At 41.8% G+C, this 26963-nt stretch overlaps 1 protein-coding gene across 2 annotated transcripts in view; it reads left to right on the plus strand.

Moving 5' to 3' along the window:
- The window catches only part of Polr3a (RNA polymerase III subunit A), a 40706-nt gene that overhangs the window by 1163 nt on the left and 12580 nt on the right, over positions 1-26963 (plus strand). Inside the window, exons 2-22 of one of the 2 annotated variants that reach the window (XM_058577905.1) lie at positions 790-925; positions 1192-1329; positions 1790-1961; positions 2222-2376; positions 5042-5281; positions 5398-5560; positions 5735-5871; positions 7201-7304; positions 7977-8118; positions 9020-9160; positions 11445-11514; positions 11957-12084; positions 12473-12611; positions 13730-13894; positions 15813-15985; positions 17366-17477; positions 18711-18829; positions 19536-19673; positions 21831-22001; positions 22939-23052; positions 23982-24017. In XM_058577905.1, the coding sequence (XP_058433888.1) occupies positions 790-925; positions 1192-1329; positions 1790-1961; positions 2222-2376; positions 5042-5281; positions 5398-5560; positions 5735-5871; positions 7201-7304; positions 7977-8118; positions 9020-9160; positions 11445-11514; positions 11957-12084; positions 12473-12611; positions 13730-13894; positions 15813-15985; positions 17366-17477; positions 18711-18829; positions 19536-19673; positions 21831-22001; positions 22939-23052; positions 23982-24017 (2893 nt within the window). The remainder of the gene's footprint in view (positions 1-789; positions 926-1191; positions 1330-1789; positions 1962-2221; positions 2377-5041; positions 5282-5397; positions 5561-5734; positions 5872-7200; positions 7305-7976; positions 8119-9019; positions 9161-11444; positions 11515-11956; positions 12085-12472; positions 12612-13729; positions 13895-15812; positions 15986-17365; positions 17478-18710; positions 18830-19535; positions 19674-21830; positions 22002-22938; positions 23053-23981; positions 24018-26963) is intronic. The other variant, XM_046419765.2, reaches the window with a different exon arrangement.

The raw sequence follows: 26963 nt of genomic DNA on the forward strand, positions 1-26963 counted from the left end.
ATTTGAAGCTGTGTGAAGGAGTCTCCTCACCCATAGCTATAGAAGGCTGACTATATCTATTTATTATTTGTCTTCACCACTCTGAACTGAACTTATTTATCTTATCTAATCTGAATCTTTAGCACCTAGAGTGGTTTCTGGCCCATAGCAAAAACCCAATCTATTGGAAGAATGAATGAAGGGCGAAATATGGGAGGGAAAGTATCCATTTTAGATATGGCAAGTTGAGATGCCTGTGGGATATCCAAGTGGAAATGTCCAGAATAGGTGTCTTGTACAGGTTTCCAATAGAATGGAAGTGGCTGACCGAAAGAAATTTGACAGACATTGACACATAGTCAAGTTATGTAATCACTTAGGAGGAATGTATAGAATGCAAAGAGGACAAGGATTGTAATCCTTGGTAGGGTGGGCCACTAAAAGAAGGCATAATTAGACAGGGGAGGAAAACTCAGAGTATGGTGTCCCTAGAACCCAGAGAAGGAAGGATTTCAAGATGGAGGTGGGGAGGAGATGGACTGCTAATGCCACAAAGCAATAAAATGAGGAAGGTCTTACTAGATTCTGCAGCAAGTAGGTCACCTCTATGACCTTGGTGAGAACCATGCATTAGATAGTCTGGTAGGACAGAAGGATGTTTTGAAGGAAAAACAGCAAAAGTTTGAGTATATTTAATATTGATGAGGAAGAGCTTAAAGAGAGAGTTGGAAAGACAGTTTGGTGTGCTGCATGATCACAATTTTTGGTTACAAGTTTTGATGTTGTAACTCCCATTTCTTTCTATTCCAGAAGCCACATCTGTTTTGGAATGAAGTCACCTGAGGAGATGCGCCAACAGGCACACATCCAGGTTGTGAGTAAGAACTTGTACAGCCAGGACAACAACCATGCCCCCTTACTGTATGGGGTGCTTGACCACAGGATGGTAAGTCTCCTTCCCCTCTAAGTGCCTGAGTCTTGACCTACTGATTAATCAGTTGACTTACAAGATTGGAAGTAACCGGGGCTTCTTTCCTTCCTGGCTCTTCTGCATATCTGAGACAGTTTGGGCCTCCAGCCATCCATCAGCCAGATGTGAATACACTGTAGCTTCCCATTTGGTTCTGATACTGAGTCATCCACCAGGTGTGAGGACTGAGCTCCCATCCTATCCAGTGGTCTCTGTTGATCATTTGCTGTTTTCTTCCAAAGGGCACCAGTGAAAAGGACCGTCCTTGTGAAACCTGTGGAAAAAACTTAGCTGACTGTCTAGGTCACTATGGTTACATCGACCTGGAGTTGCCATGTTTTCATGTGGGTTACTTCAGAGCTGTAATAGGCATCTTACAGGTAAGCACACAGATCCTAATTTCCAAGAAATAAATCCTATTTCCAAGAAATAAATGATTGTCAGGGTCAATGGAGTGAACCTTGAAACTGAGCAATGAGGAATGCATCTGGGGAAATTTTTATACTAAATACATTATGTTTTCATCTTGTACTACATTAAATTCACTTAAGGGTTCTTTATTCCCCTAGGGAAGGTGGTAACTATACATTATAAAAAATGACAATAATAATAATCTAAGCAATACTGAGCATCACAAAGAAAAAGAAGTTAGCAGAAACCTTACCACCTTGTCATGAGTCCTGCTAACATTTTGGGAACACAGGCTGCCTCTCTGTACAGATCTATGTGCAAATCTGTGTATGATGTCAACCAGTCCCATCTACAGGACAAGAGAATGTCATTTTATAAAGGAAAGAATTCATCTTTTTTTAATCATCTGTTCTGCTTAATTTTTAAAAGATGATCTGCAAAACCTGCTGCCATATCATGCTGTCCCAGGAGGAGAAGCAGCAGTTTCTGGATTACCTAAAGAGGCCTGGCCTGACCTACCTTCAGAAGCGAGGCCTCAAGAAGAAAATCTCTGACAAGTGCCGGAAGAAAAGTATTTGCCATCACTGTGGTGCCTTTAATGGTGAGTGGAATATGCAGGAGGCTCAGTGACAGCCCTTTTCATTCACTCTATCTTATTAGCTTTATGTAATATTTGGGAGTCAGTTTTTTTCCCCTTTTAAATTAGGCGCAGGAGCCTAGCAACAAATGTACTATAAGGAAATGCATCTCTCACCTTTCATTGCTATAGTAATTTCAGCAATTCCATTAACCAGGCTCTAACCTCTGGCCAGCCTAAAAAGTGAATTTTTTAATCTTTGGTAAATGAATGAACTCTTATAGGTACTGTAAAGAAGTGTGGCTTACTGAAGATAATTCACGAGAAATACAAGACCAACAAAAAAGTGGTGGATCCTATTGTATCAAGTTTCCTTCAGTCCTTCGAAACGGCCATTGAGCATAACAAAGAAGTCGAGCCACTGCTGGGAAGGGCACAGGTGAGCCTGAAAATGCATGCTGGCCTCCTCCTGCCTTCCCTATGTCAATTACCCACCCCTCCCTCTCGCACCTCCTCCTAACCTGCATATGCCCACTTTCTCTCAAATGAAATGAGAATTCCAATTAAGTTCCCAGGAATAATCATGTGACTGTGCTATGGTATTTATCTGGCACTAAATTTTTATGAACTAACTGGCCCTTGTACCCTCACTTGTTTTTCTTATTTCCTTTAGTTCTTTTTAAATAGTAAATAAGTTTTATTAATTTTTATTGTAAAATATTTAAAAATTATAGCTGTACTGGGCATAAATAGACTTTATTCCTCACATAGACGATGAAGTATAGGAAAATCACAAGCAGGCCAAGAATGATGGCCTTCCTGTGCTTCTCGCCAGCAACTCCTAGTTTCTTTTTCCTGATGCAGAGCAGATGTGTGCCTCTCAGGAGGCTGTTATCACATCCCTCTTCTTTTGCTTTTTTGTAATACTGGGGACAGAATCTAGGGGTGCTCTGCCACTGAGCTACACTTCAGCCCTTTTTATTTTTTGAGACAGAGTCTCACTGAGTTGCTTAGGTTGGCCTCAAGCATGTGATCCTATTACTTCAGCCTCTTAAATCAGTGGGATTACAGGTGCATGCCACTGTTCCCAGCTGTCACATCACTTTTTTTTTTTTTTCCTAATTTGTTGTACATGATAGCAGAATGCATTTCAATTCTTAGTACACAAATGGAGCGCAATTTTTAATTTCTCTGGTTGAACACAAAGTAGAGTCCCACCATTCATGTCTTCATACATATACCTAGGGTAATAATGTCCGTCTCATTCCACCATCTTTCCTACCCTTGTGCCCCTTCCCTTTACCTTCCTCCCCTTTGCCTTATCCAAAGTTCCTCCATTCCTCCCATTTGCCCCCACCCCACGCCCATTAATGATCCATCCACTTATCAGAGAAAACATTCAGCCTTTGGTTTTTTGGTATTGGTTTACTTCACCTACCATGGTATTTTCCAACTCTATCTTGTCACATCACTCTTGAGTGACTGCTCTTGGTAAGAAGGGGTTTCCAGACTTGCTAGTTCTCATGCCCTTCAGTTCTGGATGTTTGTAATCTCTTGTCTGATACTATCTGGTACTCTTGGTGAAGTCTGGCCTTTGTCCCATTCTTAGGGTTCTATTAATTTCCTACCTGACTGCCCCAGGTGGTAATGAAATGCCTGTAGCTGGGAAACAGGGAGGCTAAGGAAGGGAATACACATTGGGCAAGGGCCTGAGCAAAGACCTTTCTGTTGGGGTTCGTCCCTTCTCCCCAGCTACACTCTGCTGTCCTCCAAAGCAGGACTGCCCTACCTTTATCTTGCTGCGGTCCTTAATGTCAATAGCTACTCAAATATTTCTTTCTTTGTTCTCTTCTCACTAAGTGTAGCAATTCTACTTGTAACATACACTCTCAGCCACTCAATTTTAAATCCCCCTACCAAATTAATCAAATTAATTTATTTTAATATATAAATTTTTAGAAAAAATTTTTTTTGGTTTTTTTTATTGTTGTTGTTATTGTTGTTTTTTGTTTTTTTGTTAATGGGAATTAAACATTGAACCCAGGGGTGCTTTATCCATTGCAGTATTATCCCCAGCTGCCCCCCCCCCCTTTTTTTTTTCCAGATAGGGTCTCTCTGAGTGCTCAGGGTCTCCCTAAGTTGCTCAGGCTGGCCTCAATCTTGTGATCCTTCTGCTTGCTTCAGCCTCCCTAGTTGCTGGGAATATAGACATGCACAACCACACCCCATCCCTCCAGAAAATTTAATGAGTAGACAACAAGACATAGGATCTCTGATAATCTACATAGTTCCTATGAGTGAGTTTTTATAGTGTAGTGTTTTTATTAATGAAGTTAATTCAAAGGCAATTTAATCTCATTTTAAAACTTTAAAGTATCAAAACACAAGCAAAAAGATTATGATTCCACTCAGAGACACCTGTTAACAACTCAACGCCTCATTAAATGCTTCCATTTCCTCATCTCTGCAAAGACGTACATTTTTCTTTAAAATGGGACCACATATGCACATGCTTATTTCATTTGCCGATATTTTATGAACTTTTTATGTCAGTAACTATTTCTGTGGTGTCTTTGTTTTATTTTGTTTTCTTGTTTTTATGGTATTCGGGATTGAACCCAGGGGCATTCTACCACTGAGATATATCCCCAGCCCGTTTGATTTGGGGGAAAGATCTCATTAAGTTGCTGAGGCTGGCCTCAAACTTGTCATCCTCCTGTTTTGGCCCCAAAATCACTGGAATTACAGTCATGAACTGTTGCATATAATTTTTTCATAGTTTTCCATACATGGATATACTGAGATCTCATCTAGTCGGTAACCTATCAGGCTCTTTGCACCTTTTCACAATTAAGATCAGATTTTAGCTAGGCATAGTGGTGCATATCTATAATGCCAGCTACTTTGGGAGAATGAGGCAAGAGGATCACAAGTTCCTGCCTCCACCTCACGGGCTGCTGGGATTATCGGCCTGCACCACCATGCTGGCCACTTGCCCTAATTTAAGTGGTGAACAGGTTAGAGAGCATGGAGAAGGAAGAGCATGCCCTACCTATTGGAAACTAACCTTCTCTCTCCATTCCTTCCGTTCCTCCTTCCCTTAGGAAAACTTGAATCCTTTAATAGTTCTGAATTTATTTAAACGAATTCCTGCTGAAGATGTCCCTCTACTTCTGATGAATCCAGAAGCTGGAAAGCCCTCTGATTTGATTCTCACACGACTTTTAGTGCCTCCTTTGTGTATTAGACCCTCCGTTGTGAGTGATTTGAAATCTGGCACCAATGAAGATGATCTTACGATGAAATTGACAGAAATCATTTTCCTAAATGATGTTATTAAAAAGGTCAGTGCTTCCCATTAGTTTGTGTTTTGTAGTGTCTCTCCCAAACCTCTGGTCAAGAAAACACAAGAAAAATTAAATGATCAGGCTTTTTTCTGATATTTCACTGCTCATTTTAGCATCGGATCTCTGGAGCCAAGACCCAGATGATCATGGAGGACTGGGATTTTCTACAGTTGCAGTGTGCCCTCTACATTAACAGTGAGCTCTCCGGTATTCCCCTCAACATGGCACCCAAAAAATGGACCAGAGGTTTTGTCCAGCGGCTAAAGGGAAAACAGGGTAGGTTTCTCACAAAATGTGTAGAAGATAGCCTACTGTCTTTGATATCCTTGTGTAGAATGTACATCTGGCTTACCTAGTTGGAGATCACTGGCTTTCCTCCATGTCAAGGTTCATATTACTCCCAGTGAACAACATGCTGTGAGAACCTATGACATGTTTTTATTTATTTAGGTCGGTTTAGAGGCAATCTCTCAGGAAAGAGAGTGGATTTTTCTGGCAGAACAGTCATCTCGCCTGACCCCAACCTCCGGATTGATGAAGTAGCTGTGCCAGTGCATGTGGCCAAAATCCTGACTTTTCCTGAGAAGGTAAGTACCAATTAGTTTCCAGATTCTTTGTGGTTTTTGTTGTTGTTGTTGTTGTTGTTGTTTGTGGTGCTGGGGATTGGACCCAGGGCCTTGTGTATACAAGGCAAGCACTCTACCAACTGAGCTATATCCCCAGCCCCCAGATTCTTTGTTTTTAATCCAGACTTTTACATGATGTTTTGCTATTCCAAACTATAGACAGAGGAAAGTCCCCAATCAACCACCCAACCACAGTTTCATTTATATGAATATATGTGTCTTCCCAGTTTGTCTTGTACACATAAAGCACATATTGTGTCTTTGACATATACACCACAGTTGTATTCGATTTTATATACATATACTCGTATACGTTATGCATGCTATTCTGCACCTTTTTTTCACTTTTTAATTTTGTACATACCTCTCTATGTTGGTTTATGTCTCATCTTAAAGTAATTAATAAACACCACACTTGGTTAATTTTGGGGGGATATTATTATTTCTAAACTTGTGGAATAACTGAGTCAAAGAGTTTGAACACTTTAAGGCTATCGATGTATACCTAGAAAGGCAGCCACCATTTATACTCAGTTCGCACTCACAGTGAGTATATTATGGTATTTACAGTCCTCTCCTTTTATGAAAGTTTACGTGGCTACAGGGCCTGATAAAAAGAGCATATAGATGGGCTATGCCCGTATGATTCAGTTAGCCCAGATGATAGATGCTTCTGGTGAGGTTTGTGCTGAGTGTCCTCAGTTGAGTTATAAATGATGCAAGAGTTTCTTTTTCTGACATTCTCTTCTACAAACAGCTACCCAAGAGGCTGCAGAGTGTGACTAAGGCAGGCAGTGCACCTCTTGTAAATAATTACACATGAGGGGCTGGGGTTGTAACTCAGTGGCAGAGCACTGGCCTAGCATATATGAGGCACTGGGTTCGATCCTTAGCACCACATAAAAATAAACAAATAAAGGCATTCTGTCCCCCTGCAACTACAAAAAAAAAAAAAATTAAACAATAATAACAATTACAGATGAAATTGCCACCTGTTTCTTGGATTACAGAATATTCTGACAGGTGTCTGCATCAGTCCAGCCTGTTCGTTCTACTGATGGGGAAACCAAAGGCCAGAAAGGACTTGGCCAGGTCTCAGCAAGTGAGTGATTGAGTAGAGACTGGACCTGGCACTATAGACTGTTAAACTTAAGACCGCAGACAGCAGGCTGCCCAGGGGAGCTTCTTTTTCTTCTAGAATCTACTCAAGGAATGATTAGGACACAATCAGTAGTTTACAGGCTTATAGAAACCTGAGAATATCTTACTGTGTTTTTAATTGTCTTTCAGGTAAACAAAGCAAACATCAATTTTTTGAGGAAACTGGTTCGAAATGGCCCTGAAGTTCACCCAGGAGCTAATTTCATCCAGCAGAGACATACACAAATGAAAAGGTAATGAATGCTCTCCCAATCTAGTTAGATTTAACTGTGTTCTCATGACCAAGTTCACTGTCACCTGCTCAACCACAGTATGCACTCCAGAGTACGATGACTGTGACACTTCCACATATGGGAAATATCTCTTTAAATTTCAATGGGCCTGTGTGTGTGTCACTTGCTTAGTTTGATCTTTGATATATGTGAAGTGTTCATGTGTTCCCTGGCATGTAACATTAGCAGGCCTAGGTGACAGACTACCTTGGATTATGAAAGTGGATCATCTCCTGTGTCACTGAGCTCTCTAGGCTTCCTTCAGTGCACTCCTAACTCCGTGGCACTCACAGGGCCAAGTGTGGCTTATGCAGCATGATGAACTGACCACTAGTGCATTTTGACTCATGAGAGGATTCTCTGCAGGGCCTGCGGGAGAAGCTGATTTATTATTATATTTCTGTGATTCTCAGACACGTTTTTTTCATATTCTAACATTTCTAAAATTAGGAAATATATTAAATCAACAGTCATAATTTAATAGCTTTTGCTAGCACAAAAATTAATGTTCTGAGTTTAAAATGGAGGTGTCTTTGATTTAATGAAATGTTTTAGAGATTGAATCCTTAGTGGCAGAAATCTGGTGTCAAAGAACTTTGATGTCACAGGTCACCTTTATCACTGCACATTCAGGTTTTTGAAATACGGAAATCGGGAAAAGATGGCTCAGGAACTCAAGTATGGTGACATTGTAGAGAGACACCTCATAGATGGAGACGTAGTGCTATTTAATCGGCAGCCCTCACTGCACAAATTGAGTATAATGGCTCATCTGGTGAGTACGGGATTATTGTTTTTATTTTCTTTCAAGTAAAAATTTGCTGTGTGTATTCACTGCTTAATTACAGACTCCTAAAATTGCACATCATCTCAAATTTTTGTAATGTGACCTCCCTCTCAGTGTTTAGCTGAGTGAAACTTATTTAATTTTAAGCTTACTTTAGCTACTTTTAATATGTATAATGTAAAATTTATATGCAGCAAAGCAACAGAGAAGATCTAATTGAAAGTCAATATGAAAGTAACTAGTTTTACTTGGAAATAAAAATGTGAGGCTGGGGTTGTGGCTCAGTGGTAGAGCACTTGCCTAGCACATGTGAGGCACTGAGCTCAATTCTCAGCACCACATATATGGCAGGAAATTTGCTTTGTGTGTGGGAAGGGTTACCAGGGATTGAACTCAGGGCCACTTGACCACTGAGCCACATTCCTAGCTTTATTTTGTATATTAGAGACGGGATCTTATTGAGTTGCTTAGCACCTTGCTTTTGCTGGGGCTGGCTTTGAACTCACAATCCTCCTGCCCCTACCTCTAAAGCTGCTGGTAATCAGGTGTGCACCACTGTGCCCAGCCAGAAAATTGACTTTTGATTTAACTTTGCATATTAACTAAGAGCTAAAATGCTGAAAAGATTTTTCCTTTTTGAATTGGGGATTGAACTCAGGGGCACTAAACCATTGAGCCATATCCTCAGCCAGTTTTTATAATTTATTTTGCAACAGGGTCTTGCTAAGTTGCTTAGCGCCTGGCAAAGCAACAGAGAACAAAAAAAAAAATACCAAAAATTTACTTCCTTAAAGTGTCCAGTTTTCCAGGAAGCCATTTTTCAATGTTTTGAAACCAATTTTTGAATGCATGCCAAAGTCCTTTTCCCATTTTGTTTTGTATTTCCCAGGCCAGAGTCAAGCCCCACCGGACCTTCAGATTTAACGAGTGTGTCTGTACTCCTTACAATGCGGACTTCGATGGGGATGAAATGAATCTTCATCTTCCTCAGACAGAAGAAGCTAAAGCTGAAGCCCTTGTTCTGATGGGGGTAGGTAAAGTGATGTGGCCCAGCTTTGCTTCTGCTAAGGAGGGGAATGGGGGTAGGGGGCCTGTGAAAAATAACACCACAACTAGCAGTGGCACCAGTGCCTGTGTTTATCTGGCGTTTCATTGATTTCTCTTGAGCCTTTGGACAGTCTTCTTTGGAAATAGAGAGCTAGTGTCTGTAATAATGTCTTGTTGTTTGTTTTTTTGTACTGAGGATTGAACCCAAGGGTGATTAACCACAAAGACACATCCCCAGCCCTTTCTTCTTATTTTTTATTATTTATTTATAAGTTGCTTAGGACCTCGCCAAGTTGCTGAGCCTGTCCTCGACTTTGTAATATTCCTGCCTCGGCCTCCTAAGTCTCTGGGATTACAGGTGTGCACAGTGTGCCTAGCTACCTGTTACCTTTTTTTTTTTTTTTTTAATTCTTCTTCTTGGTACCAGGGATTGAACCCAGGAGCACTGAGCCACATCCCCAGCTCATTTTATATTTTATTTAGAGACAGAGTCTCACTGAGTTGCTTAGGGCCTCACTAAATTGCTGAGGCTGGCTTTCAACTCAAAATCCTCCTCTCTCAGATTCCCAAGCCTCTGGAATTATAGTTGTGCGCCATAACACCCATCTTTTTTACCTTTTTTTTTGGGGGGGGGGGGGTGCTGGGGTTTCAACCTAGGGCCTTGTACCTGTGAGGCAAGCACTCTACCAACTGAGCTATATCCCCAGATCCTTTTTTACCATTTTTGATGTGATACTTCTAACCTATTTTTGGTTTAGGTTTAGCATTTCCTGCATAGTTTTGGGGTTTTAACAATTATTTTTGTACATTTTTTTCTACAAAAAACGTTGCTTTTCTAACAAAAGGTAATGTTTAGAATGTTACTGAGAATAATAGCCATTAATAGTAATAGAAACCAGCCAGTTAGACTTTATCTCTGATTTTGCTTTTCAAAATCTACACTATAGCCATCTTACAATATAGTTAAAAATGATAACAGTAAGCCTGGCATGGTGGTACACGCCTGTAATCCCAGTGGCTCAGGAGGATGAGACAGGAGGATCATGAGTGCAAAGCCAGCCTCAGCAATAGCAAGACACTAAAGCAACTCAATGAGACCCTGTCTCTAAATAAAATACAAAATAGGGCTTGGGATGTGGCTCAGTTATCAAGTGCCCCTGAGTTCAATCCCTGGTACCCCCATCCCCCCCCCCAAAAAAATATGATAACAGTAAGACACAGGCTTCTAGGGTGTTGGGATGGAGGAATCCTTGGTTACCAGCTGAATAAATCCACTCAGTTTCATGAAAGAAAGTTGTTATCTCCCATTCTTACTCAGCAGTTCTCGGTTAAATGTGATAGGGTTTAGCTTGGATATTGACCCAAATTACCCAGAAGAGTTTTCAGGAAAAAAAAAAAAAAACTCCACCCGCATCCTCTGCTCCTATATCCAAACCATCTGCTATTCTACCTCAGAGAGATGCTCTAAAACAGGTGAGGGAACCAGCAAGTGTATCCTATCTCCCACTCCAATTGAAGGAGCAGTGATTGAGAAGTAGGCAATAACAAGGCCTTGCCACAAAGGACTGTGGGTGAAGAGACCCAGAATACCCACGAGCATACGAGCACCTCTACATCAAGAGCAAAGCACTTGGCCCCGAACCCTCAAAAAAAAAAAAAAAAAAGCAAGGAGCAGTCACACTAGCACTCGAATACAAGTAACCTGTCCTTTGGGGCGGGGGGAGGGGGTGGCTATGGATTAAAGCCAGGACCTCACATTGCTAAAACGTGCTCTACCACTGAGCTACATCCCCCATCCCACAAAATTCAATTTTGTTGTTGAGATGTAATGTCTCAAAAAAGAGAAATTGAGCAATTCTACAATCATGTGGAGCTATATGGACTTGGTTGGCTTCAGAGGTCACAGTGCTGCTGAGCATTCATAGAAGTGAATTTTCTCTGGAGAAGTACACTTAATAATAGGTAAAGTCTTGCATGTATAGAACTCTGTAGAATTCTAAAGCAACTTCCCCAGATTTCATTTTAGTGTCAATATGAACCTCCAAGGCCAATCTTTCTGGTACTTTTTTCCTTCTCCTTAACAGGGGAAGGAACTAGGAGTGAGTGAGAAAACAAGGCTTAAGACCCCTGCCCCCCCCCGTTTCTTAGGTTCCCTTTTCTGATATTCTTTCTTCATTCACAACAGTCGGAAAGCTTTGTTCTGCAGGTCTTTGGACTACATCATGCAGCCAAAAATGCCTAACTTATTGTGCTTATTTCTCCTTCAGACTAAAGCAAACCTGGTAACTCCAAGGAATGGGGAGCCACTCATTGCTGCTATTCAGGATTTTTTAACAGGTGCGAGTGTGAAATTCATGAGAAATAAACTTCTGACTCTGGAACATGGGGATTCTCATTCACAATGATTCATGTGATGACTTGAAAAGCTATTTAATTGCCTGTGTTTAATTATATTTGTTTACTAAGTTTGCTCATGAGCCTGTTTAAGGTATTTTTAATTGTTGGGTTACAACAAATGCTCCCAGCTCCCACCATGGGGCTTTTTCTAGGCCTAATGCCTGATGGCCTAGAATCTGTCCCCGTATCAGGGACTCAGCAGTGTGCAAAACAAAGACACTTTACTGAGCTTAGATTCAAGTTGGAGGAGGGAGCCAATAAGCACTGCATACTTAATTCATTGTGTTGGTAAGTAATATGATTGTATTTTAAAGTTGAAAGCATATGGATTTCTCTAATTTCAATCCTGTTCTTTGTTTTGTGCTGGTTCTAACACTCTTAGGTGCCTATCTCCTCACTCTCAAGGACACTTTCTTTGACAGAGCCAAGGCTTGCCAAATCATTGCTTCAATATTGGTTGGCAAGGATGAGAAAATTAAAGTTCGTCTCCCACATCCTACAATACTGAAGGTGCGTGCAGGCTGAGCACAGTGTCACATACCTGTTCTCCCAGCATCTTGGAGGACTGAGGCAGGAGAATCTTAAGTTTGGTGCCAGCCTAGGCAACTTAGTGAGATCCTATCTCAAAATAAAATAAAAAGGGTGGAGTTGTGGCTCTATGGTAGAAGACCTCTAGATTCAATCCCCAATACCACCAGAAAATTAAAAATAAGTAAAGGTGCTTACAGTTATGTGTCCATACACAAGTACATGTGTGTCTGTGCAGAACATCTGATAGAGTAAGTGTAACTGTGTTGGTGCCAGGCTTGGTGTGGAATCATTGAACCATCTTGCCTTATGTGAAAGGTGGTAGAGACCAGGCTCAGCCCCTCATCTCTGGCTTCCTTTCCATCCCTAGCCTGTCACCCTGTGGACCGGAAAACAGATCTTCAGTGTCATCCTCAGACCTAGTGATGACAATCCAGTGAGGGCCAACCTCCGAACCAAGGGCAAGCAGTACTGTGGCAAGGGGGAAGATCTCTGTGTCAATGATTCCTGTGAGTTGAAAGAACTGGGGGCGGCCAGGGGGGAGCAGACATATGGCAGAAAAGCAGGTGGCCAGAAATTAACTTTACCAGGTACTTTCCCTTAGCCGCAAATCCAATGTTTCTCCAAAGGCCTCTAGCAGGAAGTTGACGCTTCAGGAAGAAGCAGGTCCTTCTTCTCTCATATGTAATTCCCCATTTCTCTAGAAGGTAGAGATCATGTAGATGTGTAATCGAGTGGTTAGTATTCTTCTCTAAATGAATAGTTTTTGTCAGTTAATGCAATTTGTCTTCTATTTTGCCTTCTTTTGAACTGGGGGGACATCAACAAGGGTCCATTATCGTGGTGGTTTTATGGTACTAGGGATTGAACCTGCTCTACTTCTGAGCTACATCCCTTGCCTTTTTTATTTTTTCATTTTGAGGCAGGGTATTGCTGAGTTGCAAATGTTGGCCTCAAACTTGCAATCCTCCTGTCTCAGCCTCCTGATAGCTAGGATTACAAGTAGGGTCTCATTACTTAAGGCATATAATTTATTATTTCGTGTCCAAAAATAAAACTAAGAAGTATAAGTTTTCTTTATTTACTTATTTATTTGGTGCTGGAGATCTAACCCAGGGCCTCACATATGATGCTAGGCAAATACTTCTTTACCACTGAGCTATATCCCAAGACATTTTTTTTCCTGTCTCATCTTCTCAGCAAAGTGTTTTGATAACGTGAAGATCAGATATAGCAGGATTTAGTTGCAAGTCACTTGAGTCTTCCTAAAACTGCTACATTCCAAAGCATGATGGAAGGACAACATACACATATACACACACAGAGCTTTTTAAGATACTTTGGCTTCTTGTTCTATTTTTTAATTTTTTGCATGCTAGTGATCAAACAGTGCATCATGCATGCTAAGCACCTGCTCTACCACTGAGCTACACCCTCAGGCTAGCTTCATATTTTAGATTGTATTTTGTTGCTTTCTAGATTTAAATTTCTTTTCTTTTTCCTTTTTGGAGTGTGGGCTGTTTACAATGATACTGCTGTTAGTTTTCAGTAGCAACTGCCTGAAATTCATTTTGGAATGTGATAAGTAATCATTTGTCTAAATGCATAATCAGTATTATTGTTCCAGATGTCACAATCCAGAACAGTGAGTTGATGAGTGGCAGCATGGACAAAGGAACACTGGGATCAGGATCCAAGAATAATATTTTCTACATTTTGCTGCGAGACTGGGGGCAGAATGAAGCTGCTGATGCTATGTCCCGGCTTGCCAGGCTGGCCCCTGTGTACCTGTGTGAGTGTCTCAGCATTCTCTTGTTATTGCTACAGTGATTAAGAGTTTTAGGGTTTATGATAGTTTATCCTTTATAGTTGGTTCATCTCACTCACTCACACACACAAAGAAAAAATGATGCTTGTTCCATACGAAGTATGAGTGCATTTATTAATGAAATTGACAGAATTGACTAGTTTGTAGATTTAAATCTGCTTTTCTCTCTGCAAAATCTGCAGTCACTCCCTCTTGCCTACAGCTTTGTATTATATAAAAGGCCTTCATGGGCTGCCTCAAAGTACCTTGGAAGCACTGTTTTCCAGGCCTCCCAGGATTCAGCCTAAGCCCATGATTGAGTATTGCTCTTACACTCATTAGTTGCCTTTGTTTGCACATGCTTTGAGCATGGCATGTGTCAAATGATTTTTTCATGCCCCCCCAAAAATCCCTATGCTGCTGATCTAATTGATTCTTTGTCTGGATATCAAATTACAGAATGAAAATTAGTTTCCCTTAGTTTTGAAGGTATTGCTCCATCTTTTTTTTTTTTTTTTTTTTTTTTTTTTTTGGAGACAGGGTCTCAGTAAGTTGTAGTGGCTTTGAACTTGCAATCCTCTTGCCTCAGCCTCCTGTGTTATTGGGATTATAGGTGTGTGCCACCACAACTGAGTTCACTTGTTGTTCTCTGTTTGGGAGTGATTTCTGAAAATACAAGGGCAGACAGGTTTCTGCCATGCTATCTTAGAGCCTGCTCTTTAGTATTAAATATCACTCACTCTACTTTATGTTATAGTGGAGAACATTGCATTCCCCAAGGGATCATAAGGTCTGGGAGAAGAGTAAGTGAGTCTTTGTTATTTTATTTAACTCTCTAGGGGCTAAGATAGGAAGCTGTTCTTTGATTGAATTGTGACAAATTTCTGTGAGATTTTTTTGGTTTGTTTATGGTACTGGGGGATCAAACCCAGGCACGCTACCACTTAGCCACATCATCTGTCTTTTCTGATTTTAAGACAGGTTCACACTGAGTTGCCCAAGACTGGCCTCATCTTGGGATCCTCCTGCCTCAGTCTCCTGAGTATAAAAACATTTTTTATACTTCAAATTATGTGTGGTAGTCTATATATCATGTCCTCCCTTCTGTGGTTTAGTTACCTATAGTCAATGAGAGTCTGAAAAAGTAAGTACAGAACAATAAGATATTTTGAGAGAAAGAGACCACTTTTATATAACTTTTATTATAGTATCTTATAGTGAATTATTCTATTCATTATCGTTAATCACTTACAGTGCCTAACATATGAATCAAACTTAGCCGGACAAGGTGGCGCATCCCTGTAATCCCAGAGACTGGGGAAGCTGAGGCAAGAGGATCACAAGTTTAAAAGCTAACCTCAGCAACTTAGTGAGGCACTTAGCAACTCAGTGAGACCTTGTCTCTAAATAAAATATTTAAAAGGGGCTGGGAATGTGGCTCAGTGATTAAATACCCCTGGATTTAATCCTCAGTTTAAAATAATAAACAATAAATCAAACTTTATCATAGGTATGAATGTATAGGAAAAAATACAGTATTACATATACGGTTTAGTACTCTGCAGCTTCAGGCACCCAGCAGGGCTCTTGGAATATTTCCCTTACAGATAAGAGAGGGACTACTTTTTTTTTTTTTTTTTTTTTTTTTAGAGAGAGAGAGAGAGAGAGAGAGAATTTTTTAATATTTATTTTTTTTTTAGTTTTCGGCCAACACAACATCTTTGTATGTAGTGCTGAGGATCGAACCCGGGCCGCACGCATGCCAGGCGAGTGCGCCACCACTTGAGCCACATCCCCAGCCCCAAGAGAGGGATTACTTCATAGTACAATATAAATTATACCTAGGAGCTTTCTTGAGCAACATTTATAGCTCTATTCTGGATCTGCCCACCAATTCCTGCAGCTAACCGTGGATTCTCAATTGGGATCGGTGATGTCACACCTGGCCAAGGACTACTGAAGGCCAAGTATGAGTTGCTGAATGCTGGCTATAAGAAATGTGATGAATACATCGAAGCCCTGAACACAGGCAAGCTGCAGCAGCAGCCTGGCTGCACTGCCGAGGAGACTCTGGAGGTAAGAGCAGCCCTATGATTCGGATCAGCCACAGCATGCTCACCACAGCCGAAGGGATGTCTGCAGGGCATGGGCAGGCAGCCATGCAGAGAAGGTATTAAGGAGCTGAAAGTAAGGATACAGCCTCCTGGGTCTTGGTCCTATGCTGGCCACATGTATGCCCATTTGTTTACCAAGGGCGGGACCTTTGACCAAGTCCTTCACATCCCTTCCAGCTCCCGTGTTCCAGGTGATGAAAACACAGCCATCTGTTCATTCTGCCACATGGGGCTGCTCTTGTCTCAAGCTCACACTCACACCCCCTATGACTGCCCATTAGTGCTTCTGCCCTCTCTGTTTTCAGCAACTTTCTGTAGAAACTGGCACCACAGCTCTGTGAATGGAAGGTCTTTAAAGAGACTTGGATACAGGATGGAAAGTTCACATCTGATAATCACACAGCCAACCTGCTGCCCCCTCACATTTAAAGCCAGCTTAGCTGGGGGGCTCAGTCAATGAGGCTCACTCCCTGGGAACTTGAAACTCTCTGAAGCAACCAGGTCAGCAGGCAGAGGACACCAAGGTTTTGCCTGACCCCTTCTACCCTCGGCCATGGCCTATGGTTCTGAGCTTTAATTCACCTCAGTGAGGAAGAAAGCCTCTTGAAACATAGAGAAGCTTTTTACTGAAATGTATTTTCTAAAGTAAAGAAACCATAATTGTGTGAGGTATTCACACAAATCATTCTTAGTCTCACCAAGTCTTATAAAGAGCAATAAGTTTGTTTCTCACTGGCACCTACCTAGAAAATGACTTCAGGCCTCTGTCGGACCAATTTTAACAGAATCATGTCTCCTAGCTGACTCAGCATCCTATGTTGTGAGTTGAAGAATGGCAACCTGGATGTGTTCATGGGCAAGAACATTTGGTAGAGTCACCTCATCCTAGGCTTAGCTCATGCAAATTCATGGTACATGGCATGAAAAGGTCAACAAATTGTATAAATTGTACAAGCAGTCCTCTTTAACAGACTTCCTATTTCGCTCTTATGTGGGGATATGTGTGTCCACATGGCTGTATATATACACACAGGTATTTTGTTGTATGGGAACTATATCCAAAGCCCTGTGTATTCTATATTATAGGCCATTTAAAGGATTTTTCAAGTTTGTTACTTTTTTTTTTTTTTTGCCATATATACTGATTCCAGAACCTCATGGAAGATGCAGGTATTTATATAGCTAGAGTATTTTGGTCCTCTGAGGCACTGAAACCTTTATTAATTGGCCATCTGACATCTTGCCTAAGTATTCCCAAATTTCTTTAAATATCACAAAGAATATTTATAATCCACAAAGCCAATAGAGACAACCCCCCATAGATCTCCTTTTCTCCCACCAGGCACTGATCCTGAAGGAGCTGTCTGTGATCCGTGATCATGCTGGAAGTGCCTGCCTCCGGGAGCTGGACAAGAGCAACAGTCCCCTCACCATGGCACTGTGTGGCTCCAAAGGTGCGCAGGTCCCTCCCCAGGGCCTAACCGACTACCAGTGTGTTCTCCATGCAGATGGCTGACTTGGTTCTGGAAAATATAACATCAGTATTTGTAGCTTCAAATGGATTCTTCATTTCTTTCTTTAAATGTATATATCTCTTTATTTTGTTTATTTATTTTTATGTGGCGCTGAGGATCGAACCCAGTGCCTCACATGTGCGAGGCAAATGCTCTGCCACTGAGCCACAACCCCAGCCCGGGTTCTTCATTTCTTTAAGGGCCTACATTTTAGATTACAGATAGCTCCTTAATTATGAATTTTAGGAAGTTTAACTCTTTTGGAGGAACTGGATGGTAATGTGGGTAGATTTCTGGGTATGAAGAAAAACTTGGAGGAAACTTGATCTTTAAAGGGCCTGCATGCTGAGTCATGTTCCTGTCTCACCCCACTAAGCTGCTAAATCCTCACTAGAGAGCTAGGATTTTTTTTTTTTTTTTTTGGTAGTTGGACACAATATCTTTATTTTATTTATTTTTTTGTGGTGCTGAGGATCGAACCCAGGGCCTCACACATGTTAGGCAAGCACTCTACCACTGACTGAGCCATAACCCCAGCCCCCCACCAGCTAGGAATTTTTTAATGATGCATTTAATGATGTAACAAAACTCTTTAATTTCATAGTTACCCAGGCCTTTAAAACATTAGGTTTCATGGCACTGCATTCAAACTCGGAGCCTCCAGGCTGCTGTTTCTGGTTTTTTTGTTGTTGTTATTGTTTGTTTGCTTTTTAACCCAACTAAAATCTAATCTCATTTCTCTTTTACTTTGCTTCCTGTTATCCCATTGTTCTCTTTTTTTATGCTTCTTGTATATACCTGATGCTTTCCCATTCCTCCATCTTTGCCTCTCACTCTTCCATTCACTTTGGAATTCTTCCCCATTCTCTTTTGTGTCCAAACCATATGTCCTCAAAAGTCCAGCTCCATGGCTGCTTCTTTCTTAAAGACTCGTCTCCCCAGCCTTCTCTCCAACCCAGGCATGCACTTGAGTCCTCTCACCCTCCAATCTCCTGACTGAGAGCCCCAACTTGTCTTAATGTAGTTCTGTCCTTTACTACCCCCGGGGCTCTGGCTTATTGAGGATAAAGGCCTGCATGCTGAGTCATGTTCCTGTCTTACCCCACTAAGCTCCCTGCTCTTCAGTTAGCCATATTTCAGTAAGTGATGGATATTTCTGACCTGGTTCCCCAGGTTCCTTCATTAACATATCACAGATGATTGCCTGTGTGGGACAGCAAGCTATCAGTGGCTCCCGAGTGCCAGATGGCTTTGAAAACAGGTCCTTGCCTCACTTTGAAAAACACTCAAAGGTAAGCCTTAGTGGATTGAGTAGAACTTTGGAGTCCTGTTCATCTAGATTGTCTGAGGAACACAGACCTATTCATATAAAAGTCTGCTAGCCATTCTGTGCAATGTTTTGTATAGGTATATATATTTTTGCCATTGTATTCACACATACTTCATGTATTATAAAATTTGTCATTTTAAATTGTGCAGATCACCAACTGTTGGTATATTCGCAGGTCATACCTATAGTCATAGTGTACTTTTGGAATATTTTCAGCATCCCAAAATGAAACTTCTTAAACGAGCAGAATATTTTCAGTGTCCCAAAATGAAACTTCATAAACACGAGCAACATGTGGTTATGTTTTGGAGGTGGGCAGGTCTGGCCCACAGGAAGGATGTCTCAAGGTTCTCAACTGCTTGGGCTGCTACTTGAAAGCAGGCAGATAATAGCCCAAGCCAAGGCCTCCTTTTCCTGAACTTCTTGCCTGCTACTAGCACCTGTGCCAGCCCTATCTGGGACCTCACCCTCCTCATGTCTAGTAAGGGTGGTCTGCCCAAATTATTTCTCTTTTAGGCAAGGGCATATAAAGCCTGCCAGTTCATGAAGTGCATTGGCCAGGTAGTTTTAGTCTAAAGGTGGAGCATTTTCTGATTTGAATGGATTTTAGAATTGTGACCCTTGAACTTTATTTTGTTTGATTTTTCTTTTTTTCTACCTCTCTTTAGCTCCCAGCTGCCAAAGGCTTTGTGGCTAATAGCTTTTATTCTGGTTTAACACCAACCGAGTTTTTCTTCCACACAATGGCCGGTCGGGAAGGTCTAGTCGACACGGCTGTAAAGACAGCTGAAACAGGATACATGCAGGTAACTTGAAGAAAGGTCTCCCATTAGCAACAGAACAGGACAAGGCCCTGCTGAGTGTGGATATGTTTTGCACATGAGCGATAATGTATCCAGTATTAGTATTAAAGGGAAAATTTTAGAAATGTAGGTACTCTGGAAATAAAGAACAAAGAAAAGGTGACACATTCCAAATTATCATGTATACCTTGAGAAATCAAGATCAGGCACGTTCCAAAGCTCCACTAGAGGAGGACCTGCTAAGAGTGTTTTCCAGGACACTCTTATTCAACCTTCCAAGACTGTTTCCTAGCATGTGAAGGTGGGGTTACATGCCTCCCACACAGAGGATTTTTCCACTTTGCAATTATTTATGTCATTTCATCTTTTTGTTTTGTTTTGTTGCAGTGCTAGGGATTGAACCCAGGGGTGCTCTACCACTAAGCTACACCTCCAGCTCCCCAGACTTTTTTTTTTTTCCACCAAGTTTTTTTTTTTTTTTCACCGAGTTGCCAAACTGACCTTCAGGTTATGATCCTCCTACCTCACCTTCCCAAGCTGATGGGATTACAGGCATGTCATTATTAATATCAGGTTAATTGGCCCCAATACCTATTCCAGAACCCACCAGAGGTCTTAGATACTTAACTGCTTATTCATTGATGTACAGCTCTGGGCTACAGGGTAAAATTAAGAAATTATCTGTGCTTGGCTTCTCAAACTTTGCCACAAACATACTCTAAAATGGCTAAAGAGTGAAAATTCATCTCTTCTGTATTCTTCCAGAAGACCACAGCAGTGGATTTATTTTCAGTGTCCTGTGATCATTTTTGTTCTCTACTCCATAACTTAACTATATTTGTTGGGGGAAAAAAATGTTTTTTGCAGTGCTGGGGATCAAATTCAGAGCCTGGATATACTTGGCAAGCACTCTATTGCTGAGCTACAGCCTTAGCACCCCCAGAATTTTGAATATATTAACTTCTTAGAACACAATACCAGCAAAAGGCAACACTCCAAACCTGGAGTGCTGGCGCACACCTGTAATCTCAGCAATTTGGGAGGCTTAGGCAGAAGGATCACAAGTTCAAGACCAACCTCAGCAATTTAGCAAGGCCCTAAGTAACTTAGCTGGACCCTGTCTCAAAATAAAACATTAAAAAAGGTCTGGGGATGTGGCTCTCACAAGCTGGGAGACCATGACCAATAAACTAGAGATTTCCACAGCCTCTCTGTACCTTTTTGTCATTATCTGATACTCTTGTTCATCTTCTGGTGGGAAGCTGTCCTTCAGTTGGAGAGTGCATTCCTGTCAAAAACCCAGAAGGCTGTGAAATGCTTTTCCACTCTTCCCATGGCATGTTTTGACTGTTTTTTGTCTTTATCTTTTTAAAGTAGACAGTGTAACTTTTCCAGAGCAGTGTGTTTACCTAGAAGAAATTAGTTCTGGCACAATGAAATTTTGTTTTTTAAGTTGCCTGGAGGATAATTTCTTTCTCTGATTCATAGAGCCACCATTACACTGCTATCTAGAGTATTCTGCTAGTGGAAGGTTCTCTCTAAGCAGATTTGAGAAATGGTTGCTGCCTGCTGGGTCAGACACAATGCTGTCCCTGTTCTCTTCTCTTTCCCCTCTGTCCCAGAAGAGGGCCTGAGCCTGGTCCTCTGTAATTCATATTGAAGTCTGCAGGGGTCCTGGCTTAAGGTTGTGTTTAAAAATGCAAAGCCATTGCACTGATTTATACCTTAGGGAGAAGGAGGGGAAAGGCAAAACAGCCTAAGAAAACAGCTTTCTCAGAGTTCTTTGGGGGTGATGCAGTTTAAATCTCAGGTGTTCTAAAATACAGAGTGGCTGGAGTTTGGAGTGTTCTGAATCACCACACAGGCCAGTGAGACTCTCTTGGTCTTGTTCTTGGAGTAAAAGGAAGCTTCAGGGGATTTCTAATATTGGTGTTTTTATGGGACTAAAGTACTCATGGTCATGAACTAGGCATGGGGTTCAGTTGCAGTGTCTTGCCAGCATGTATAAGGCCCTGGGTTCAGTTTCCTGCACTAAAAAAAAAAAAAACTAAAAGTAAAAAAATAAGGGGCTTATGACCTTGAAACTTGGAGTTGCAGCTCTCATCCTCTGCACAAGTGACTGGTCTCGAGCAGCTGAGCACTCCCTTCTTTTTCCTTCAGAGAAGGCTTGTCAAATCCCTTGAAGATCTTTGCTCCCAGTATGATTTGACAGTCCGAAGCTCCACCGGTGATATCATCCAGTTCATTTATGGGGGAGACGGCTTAGATCCTGCAGCTATGGAGGGGAAAGATGAACCTTTGGAGTTTAAAAGGGTCCTGGACAACATCAAAGTAAGACTTAGCCTTATTTGGGAGGGCTAGAATGTTTCTGAGGATTTTTTTTTTTTTTTAAGAATATAGGTACCATTTGGATACCATAATTCATGCTTTAGTCATGTCTCCCTAAGCTCTATATTAGTCTTTTCTCTTTGTGTTACATTACCTAATTTTCCAGTATTAAAAAAAAAAAAAAAAAACATGTTTTCATTTAAATATCTACTATTGGTGGTACTCAAGTGCCAACGGAAGAGGCTTTGGTTTCTCTGTGTCTAGGAGAGCATATAGAAACGAGTTTTATAAGTCAAGGCCATGGGAAAGCAGGCTCATTTCACATACATAGCTGAGGTAGAATTCCAAACCAGCTTCTTGGGAAGATAGCATGACAATATTGATCTGAATTTAAATACTTGTGCTTTTTGACCCAACAGTCCCACTTATAGAAATTTGCCCTTACAGAAACAGCCTAAATGTGCCAAAAATGTCTTTTCTAGGTGGTTTACAGGACAGGCGAGCCATCGGTAGAGGATAAGACAAGTACACAGTGTTCTAGCTACCCACACAGTAGAATAATATGCAGCCATTTAAAACTTGGGAAAATCCCATGGGCTTGGCAATGTTAGAGTATTTTTACTCTTGAAATGTTTGGTGTTTGTTTTTTGTTTTTAAGACCAATATCCATTTTAATACAAATATGGGCTATGTTGAAGGTTGGGAAGTAATAGAACAACATCCCCCAAATAGTGTGAAAGTCTTTGTGTAAGATAGAGTACGTATTTATCTGATTCTCACCTTCTTATGAAAGGTAGAGTCCACAATTTGTTTCAGAAGAAAAATGACAAGTGCAAAAAGCTCACTTTGGATAAAGTTACTTTATCTCCTAAATTCCTTTACATAATATTGCCCAGCTCCTCACTCCTGCAACGTAATGCCATCTCATTCTGATATTCAGGCAGTCTTCCCATGTCAGAGTGAGCCTGCGCTCAGCAAAAACGAACTGACCCTGACCACGGAGTCCATCATGAAGAAGAACGAGTTCCTCTGCTGCCAGGAGAGCTTCCTGCAGGTACGCTGAGCCCTGTGCTGCCATCATACCCAGCTTGCTGGCATCAAGAAGTCTTGCCATGTGCTGGCCAGTGAATTGCATAAGCTAGTGGTTTTTTGTTGTTGTTTTTTAAGGTGATTGTTCCTTTACTAGGGTGCTCAAAAATGGCCTAGGAAAATGTCTCACTAGCCAGCATGAAGAATTTATATCCTATCTTTCACAAAAACAGTTTACCATTAGAAGAAAAATACATTAGAGAACTGATTTTGAGCCCTGTCTCTGCCACCAGCATACCGTACTGCCCACCTTCTTCTCCTATGGACCATTCCTTTCCCCAGGCATCTGATCCCTTAGTGATAGCAGAGTTCTCTTCCTGTCATGTCCTTTAAATTGTTCTTTCTCATACTAGTACAGATTAGAAATCCAGTGAGCTGGCCTTCCTCATTCTTCCCAGAGCTGGTACCTGGATACCCTCCTGGGGTCTTCTGTCTGAGTCAGTTGGTTTTCAGTTACACTGACCTGCTCCAGCAGTTTCTTCATATTTATAATCATGGTTAGAATCAAAAGCAAAGGATAGAGAAATCAGTAAATGGTTGCCTTTGTGTGCTGATTCTAGTTCCAACAGCACAGGATCAGCAGGCTAAGGAAGAGTGTATCTCTTTCAATATATCAAAAGTCAAATGGAAAGCAAAGCTCAAAGAAGAATGCTTTGTAAAGGGAGTGCTGCACTTCTTCCCTCCCCCAGTGGACTCCAGGCTAAAAAGTGCCTCTTCCAGGTTTTCTTGTATTTAACATCCAGTGCATAACTGGGCGTCTTTGTTTTGGTTTTTTTCCTCCAGATATTTGCTTCTTTCTTTCTTTCTTTTCCTTTTTTTTTTTTAATTAGTATTGTAACTTGGTTTTTCTTCATGCTTATGTTTACCTGTTTATTTTTCTGTTTACCCTTGAAGACCTTTACTGAGACAGGCTATGAGACATATAAGAAGGTAACTTGCTAGCACGGTGTGAATGCTGAGCATAACAGGTTAAATCTGGCTCTTTGCCAGCATCCGAGAGAACATATTTGAGTCTCAGTTCTGGCAAACATGGGCTTCTCCTGGACCTGTTTCTTTCTTGCCTTTGACCAGGTGAACTTCTGACCAGCAGTATTTGTCTATTTAGAGAGCACTGGTTTAGTCTGCACCGAATATCAGATACACTGCAGATCTGGGGGTGCAAACATGACTAAACATGTCCTTGCCTGCCAGTAGCTCTCAGTCTGATGAACTGAGATTTGCTGAGGGTCTAAAAGCCTTTGACTGGAACAGATTTGCCTGAGTCGTGAAATATTCTCCAGCCCAGCCCATGCCAGAGCTGAGGCGGCAAAGCTGCTCCAGTGGCATCGGCCCTGCGTTCACCGCACCCTGTGCAGGGAGTGTAAGAGCTAACAACTGTTTAGTCTGTGATTAATTGCCTGCCACTTGCCATGTTGTGACTCTCTCTAGCATGCTCAGGTTGATTCAGCTGGGTTCTTGGTAGCTTCTTTCGGTTTTCATTCCCACCAAGCGTTTGTCCTTTAAAAGAAAACTAACTTCCCAATTACCTGCCCTAACCCCTGTGTATGGAAAATCCTTTGTTTCGGCAGAGCCACTGGAGCACATCCCCGTGGGTGGTGGCTGAAAGATGTCATTCTGGTGTCTGCTGGGTGGTGGTTTCTTGCGTGTGCTCTTTCACTTCTTATGTGTGCAAAGCTCCACACCACTGAAAACCCCTGAGTCTGTGTGGCCTTGGTTCTGGCTCCTGTTTCCCTACAACAGGTGATGCAGCTTTTCACTCTCAGTGATAGAGTGGCCACATCTGGAGCAGTAGGGCTCAGTAACTGCCAGGAAAGTGGCAGGGGTGAAGATTACTAATATAAAGGAGGCTCTGTCCACTGAATTGTATCAAGGGAAAATTCAGTTTAGCCGTAAAATATCTTGAATATTCCCATGGTCGGCAGTGCCCCACCAGGAAAAGCTGTTCTGCCCCCCTCCTCCCAGATAGTAACTGAAACTATCTGACCGTGTGGTCTCAGGCTCCTGATTAATGAGTGAGTCTAAAGAGTTTCACTTTAAAAACAGCCTCTTGAGGATTTCCAAACTCTTGCTAGTTAGTAAGAGTCCTTTCTTCAGTAAAGGTTTTGTCTGCCTAGAAGGATGGCAGAGCTGCCAGGTCACCCTCCACATGTCTCCTCACATTCCCAATGGGAAGAACGGGAGTTGGTCAGTACAGGCAGTCACAAAAAAGCTGTGACCATAGGAAAGGGGCAGCCCTGGTGCACTCCCTTGGCCACCTGGATTTCCAGAAGACAGACTGATTTTCTTACAGTGAGCAAAAGCAACATCACAGAAACCTCCACCCAGATAGCAGACCTTGGAGAAAGCATCTCACCTCATTCTGCCCCGAGTGCCCCCTGCTCTGGGGGATGAGCTAAGGCCATGCTGCCTCACAGGCAGGTCTTGCAGGCCTGGCAGCAGCTGGTTAGCTGGTTAGGAAAGGCATGTAAACCACGGACCAATGGACACAGATGCTAATTTGTTTAAATGTAAGAACACAGTCAGGCACAATGGAGTGTGCCTGTAATCCTAGCTTCTAGGAGACTGAGGCAGGAGGATCACTTGAGGAGCTCAGATGATCCAAACTGGGTTAGGCAATATAGAAAGACCCTGTCTCAAAAGGAAAAAGAACATAAAGTAGATTCTAGTGTTCTACTTTCAGAAAAGTACCTACAGATTAGTAGGTAGTCCATGGAAAGCTAAAGAAGTTTATCATTATAGTGTTAAGATAGAGTGGGGCTAAGAAATAGAAAATTCTCTATAGGTGCTTTATAAGATTTTATTTTTGCAAAAGCAGGCTTCTGATTCAGTGTGCTTGAAAACATTTGTTTCAGTCTTAACATATCAGGTAGACTGAATAGACTTTGGGCAGGGAGGGCTGGCCTTTTCCCCAAGGTCAAGAAATAAGACCTCATGAAGCTTTTTTCTACTCTTTTTTTTTTTTTTTTTGTAGTTATGGATGAACATCCCTCAATCAAAACAGGATGGCCATTGCCAGCTGTCAGGGCTGAGACTTAATGACCTAAAGGATTATTGCTAATGCATGATTTGTGCCTTCTGCTCAGCCTAGAAATGCTCTAAGAGCTGGTCCCCTAAATTAGGTGGCCCACAGTGAACAGGATGCTAACTGCTCCTCTGGTGATCCAAGACAAATGCTGGCCACCTTGATGTTTTAGGAGAAATAATGGACTGGGAATCAGTAAACAGATAGGTGAGCTGGAGATATTGCTCAGTGCTACAGGGATTGCCTCGCATACATGAGGCCCTGGGTTCCATCCCCAGTACTGCAAAAATAAATAAATAAATAGATAAACAAATAAACAAACAAACAAAACAGATAGGTTTTCCCCTTTGAGTAATTGCTAAAAAAACAGAGAGTGAGGTCTGTGGTCTCCAGGTCTGCTCTGTTAGTCACCCGCCATGAGGAACTCTTCATCTTCCTCCTTGCCCTGTGTTGTCATCCTGAGGCCTTGAGTGCTGGTGCAGAGCAGCGCAGACAGCACTTGGGTGTCATATCTGGCCGAGAGCTGCTCCCAGGGGTTCTTGTGAAGTTCTGATTGTGAGTGGGAAAGGAGCATGGGACTGGGGGCAGGCAGCATGGTTGTGATGCAGAAGTGAGGGTCAGAGGGAGAGAGAAGTGGGGATTGGCAACAGTTTTGTGTGAAATGAAGGTGAGCCTATTGTGTGTGTTTGAAATGCACGTGCTGCCTACAAAACTGTGCTTTAGCTGGTGGTATTTAAATTGATCATCGGAGCTTCAGAAGAAACTCTCAAGAACCAACAGTGTAGAAAAGAAAGCTATAAACAGTACAGTTATGCCTGTTCTGAGGGTGTGGATGTAGATCCTGTGGGGTTCTG

Source organism: Marmota monax, unplaced genomic scaffold, assembly GCF_021218885.2.
Source record: "Marmota monax isolate L192 unplaced genomic scaffold, Marmota_monax_Labrador192_F-V1.1 WCK01_AAM20220418_F8-fsc00019, whole genome shotgun sequence".
Taxonomy (NCBI): Eukaryota; Metazoa; Chordata; class Mammalia; order Rodentia; family Sciuridae; genus Marmota; species Marmota monax.